This window comes from Aplosporella prunicola, assembly GCF_010093885.1.
Source record: "Aplosporella prunicola CBS 121167 unplaced genomic scaffold K452scaffold_20, whole genome shotgun sequence".
Taxonomy (NCBI): domain Eukaryota; kingdom Fungi; phylum Ascomycota; class Dothideomycetes; order Botryosphaeriales; family Aplosporellaceae; genus Aplosporella; species Aplosporella prunicola.
The window spans coordinates 164,498-168,167 of record NW_022983548.1 but is presented as its reverse complement, the minus strand read 5'-3'; the positions used below and the strand labels follow the sequence as shown (position 1 = coordinate 168,167).

General features: G+C 56.2%; 2 protein-coding genes across 2 annotated transcripts; both read left to right on the top strand.

The window, feature by feature from the left end:
- The first annotated feature begins 210 nt into the window (after nt 1–210).
- On the top strand, nt 211–1,006 carry K452DRAFT_74391 (uncharacterized protein). Its single transcript, XM_033547084.1, has one exon. The coding sequence runs from the start codon at nt 370–372 to the stop codon at nt 919–921; it is 552 nt and encodes a 183-aa protein (XP_033394974.1). The 5' UTR covers nt 211–369; the 3' UTR covers nt 922–1,006.
- Nucleotides 1,001–3,417, top strand: K452DRAFT_328181 (uncharacterized protein; the record flags this gene model as incomplete). The annotated part of the gene is made up of 4 exons (XM_033544968.1): nt 1,001–1,394; nt 1,462–2,255; nt 2,308–2,808; nt 2,863–3,417. The coding sequence occupies 4 exons, from the start codon at nt 1,001–1,003 to the stop codon at nt 3,415–3,417; spliced, it is 2,244 nt and encodes a 747-aa protein (XP_033394973.1).
- Between the last annotated feature and the right edge of the window lie 253 nt (nt 3,418–3,670).

The window sequence follows — 3,670 nt, the reverse complement described above, 5'->3', positions numbered from 1 at the left end:
AGCAGCAGCAGACAGCCTGATCAGCCGGGGCTTGCGCGGCAGTTGACATCAGAGGGATTCGAGAAGGTGAGGATTTTTAGGACAGCCACACGCCATGGGGCGCCGATCATTGCGGGATGATCTTACAAAGGGACTTGCGATAGGCTTAGGGGAAGAGGGAAATGTTACAAGGCGATGCACGGATGGGGGGGCCGATGGGGGCTCTGTAGGGCGGATAAACCGTAAGTGGGCGGGAAAAGGCAACAAGAGAGGTTGGAAGGGCTTGTTGGCGTTGGCTGCAGAGACGCAGCGCGAGGGAAGTCCGGCTGGCGGGGAGCGGGGAGCAGCTGTGGGCGTGTGCAGGCTGGGTGAGGCAGTGCCGGGCGGGCGATGGCAATTTCCAAAGTCGTGTCGTGTCGAGATTTAGCACGGCCGTTAAGCCTCCCCACACGATCGCTCGTCCGCGTGTCGGCCTCCCTCTCCAGCCAATTTCATCTTGTCGCCCTCCCCCTGATTGTCTTGGGTGTGTCTTGTCTTGGTCTTGGGCGACCGACGAGTCCTCCCGTAGAGCCTTTCAAACTCAGCCCCGTTTGTGTCAGGAGGGGGCCACGCACTCTCGTTACTTTCCCTCACACCCCATTACATCTCCTACCACCACGCACCCACCCACTGCAGCCTCTCTTTTCCTCCCCCCCCTCCCCGAATCCTGTTTTCCTGCCTTTTCCCTTCTTCGCCGCGCGCAGATTCGTCCGTCGCGCTAGCCCGCTGGTTGACTGCCGCCTCCTTCCTTGCCGGTTTTGGCCAAGTCGTTGCAACCAGCGCGTCGCATTCCATCACATCACTGCTCACCCAGCCACCGCTCGTTCGCTCTCCATTCCACCACCTTTCGATTCACGACTTGGCACGCCTGCTCTGAGTGTACTCGCCCGAGTACCTACCTAGCAGGAGGCGCCTTCGCCTCCTTCCACCCCCCTCCTTCTCCCACCAACCACCTTTAATCGACGACACCTTTTTTAACACAATGCTACTACGCTCGCTACTGGGGCCCGCGCCCTTCGCCTTCTTCCTCGCCGCGCTTTCCGTTCTTCTTCCCTTCGCCGACGCCGAGCGCCTAATCCAATCCAAGTCGCTCAACCCGTGCCTGGCCAACTCCAGCTTCTCGGCCACCCTCTTCAACGTCCTCTTCACCCCGGACAATGAAACCTTGACCTTCGACTTCGTCGGTGTTTCCGACATCTCTGGAAATGTGACCCTGGAACTGCAGCTGTTCGTCTACGGCTACCGCGCCTACCGCAAGTCCTTGATCCCCTGCGAGAACGCCGATCTCAAGAAGGGTCTTTGCCCCATGAACACCGGTCAAATCAAGCTCAAGTCCAACATTCCGCTGGACGCCGACATCATCAAGAACATTCCTAGTGAGTATTGGCTGCGCGCGCTCGCTGCGTCCGTCGAATACTCCCTGGCTGACTCGTTTCTCCTTAGACATCGCTTACAATGTTCCCGACCTTGACGGCATTGTCCAAATCTACATCAATGACACCAACACCAACCAGCCGTTGGCTTGCGTCGAGGCCGAGCTGTCCAACGGGAAGACTGTGTACCAGAAAGGTGTCGGATGGGCCACCGCGGCCATTGCAGGCCTCGGTTTGGCCGCTTCGGCCATCACCTCCGGGCTTGGGCATTCCAACACCGCCGCTCACGTTGCCGCCAACGCGCTCTCCCTATTCGGTTATTTCCAGGCCCAGGCCTTTATCGGTATGACTGCAGTGGAATTACCGCCCATTGTAATGTCGTGGACCCAGAACTTCCAATGGAGCATGGGTATCATCAAGGTTACCTTCTTGCAAGAAATGGCCACTTGGTACCAGCGTGCCACCGGAGGAACTCCGTCAACTGTTTTGTCGGATCTTAGCACGGAGTCCGTTCAGGTTCAAAAGAGATCGTTGGCCATGGCAGCCAAACTCGTCAGGCGCACTGCCGCAGTCGCGGCTAGAGGCGCCAACGCTCTCGCAAAGAGAAGCGCCAGCGATGAGACGAGCACTGTGACGGTCCGTGGTATCGAAAGAGTCGGTTTCCGTGCCAACATCGAGCTCACCAATATCTTCCTCACTGGATACGCGTTCTTTTTGATCTTCGTCCTTTTCGTCATATTGGGCGTATGCTTGTTCAAGGGTCTTCTCGAGGGTCTGGCCAAGGGTGGACAACTGAGTGGTAACAAGTTCCAAGAATTCCGCAACGGCTGGTTGACAGTCTTGAAGGGAATCATGTTCCGCATTGTAAGCCCCCTGTAAACACAGCGTAACGTGCGACGAATACTGACTGCGACAGGTTCTGATTGGCTTTCCTCAAATGGTTGTGCTTTGCTTCTGGGAGCTCACCAAGAGGGATTCGGCCGCTGAAATCGTTCTGGCCATCTTCACGATTGTCACGATGGTGTGCATTCTCGGATGGGCGTCGTCCAAGGTCATTCGCATCGCTCAACGCTCCATTACAATGCACAAGAACCCGGCTTACATCCTTTACTCGGACCCCGTCTCCCTGAACAAGTGGGGCTTCCTTTACGTGCAGTTCAAGGCGACGGCCTACTACTTCATTGTTCCGGTCCTGGGTTACACCTTGGTCAAGGGCATGTTTATCGCTCTGGGCCAAAACAGCGGTACCACGCAAGCGATTGCATTGCTCCTGCTCGAGGCGGCTAGTCTCATCGCCGTCAGCATCTTGCGCCCATATATGGACAAGAAGACGAACGTCTTCAACATTGCTATTGCGGCGATCAACTTCATCAGCGCCATCTTCCTTCTCATTTTCACCGGCGTTTTCAACCAGCCGGTAAGCAATTCTCTTTTAAAAACGAAACACAACAGGTAACTAACGTTGAACTAGGGTCTCGTGACCGGTGTCATGGGTGTCATCTTCTTCATCTACAACGCAGTTTTTGCACTCGTGCTCCTCTTCATGGTTCTCGGGGCCTCATACCTTGCCCTGACCTCCAAGAACCCCGATACCCGGTACCAGCCCATGCGTGACGATCGTGGCTCTTTCATCAAGTCCGAGGCGCAGCTCACGACCGAGCTTGACGCGCTGGGCGCGACTGCTCGTGGCGATGGCAAGAACGGCTACAAGCCTCGTACCGGAATTGACGACGATGACGACTCGTTCTCGTCGGGCTCGCTCGAACGCGCTGCTGCGCAACCAAAGGGTGCGGAAGCAGGCTACTACGGTGGACCCCGCACCCCAGTCGATTCTTCCGTGCCCATGTTCCCTGCGAATGGGGCGGACAACCGCACCGCACCACCAACCTACTCATCACCCCGTGGTAACACGGCGCCGTATGGCCCCGGTACCTACACCCGGACGAATAGTCAGAGGAGCGATGGTGGCTTCAGGCAGCAGAACAACGCAAGTCCGTGGCAGAGGGGCGCTGGCTATGACCACTGATTTGGAGGAGATCAAATCATCGACTCTTACAGCCAGACACGCGAAGAGGAGTCTTCGGCCGGTGTCTAGCGAGGTTGATGGAGCGATAGATAATGATCACGGGACGTGTGGATTTCTTTTGCTTTTCCTTTTATGGCTTGTTTTGTTCCGTACCAATGCGATACTCACCCACGCGTCTAAGGCCGTGTCACCTTTTTTTACTTTTCTATTGTTACCTTTTTTTTTTTTCCTTTTGCTGTTTCCACCGCTGCGC

Excerpts from the sequence above, each read along its gene's own strand:
- K452DRAFT_74391 (XM_033547084.1), top strand. The coding sequence starts at position 370 with ATGGCAATTTCCAAAGTCGTGTCGTGTCGAGATTTAGCACGGCCGTTA.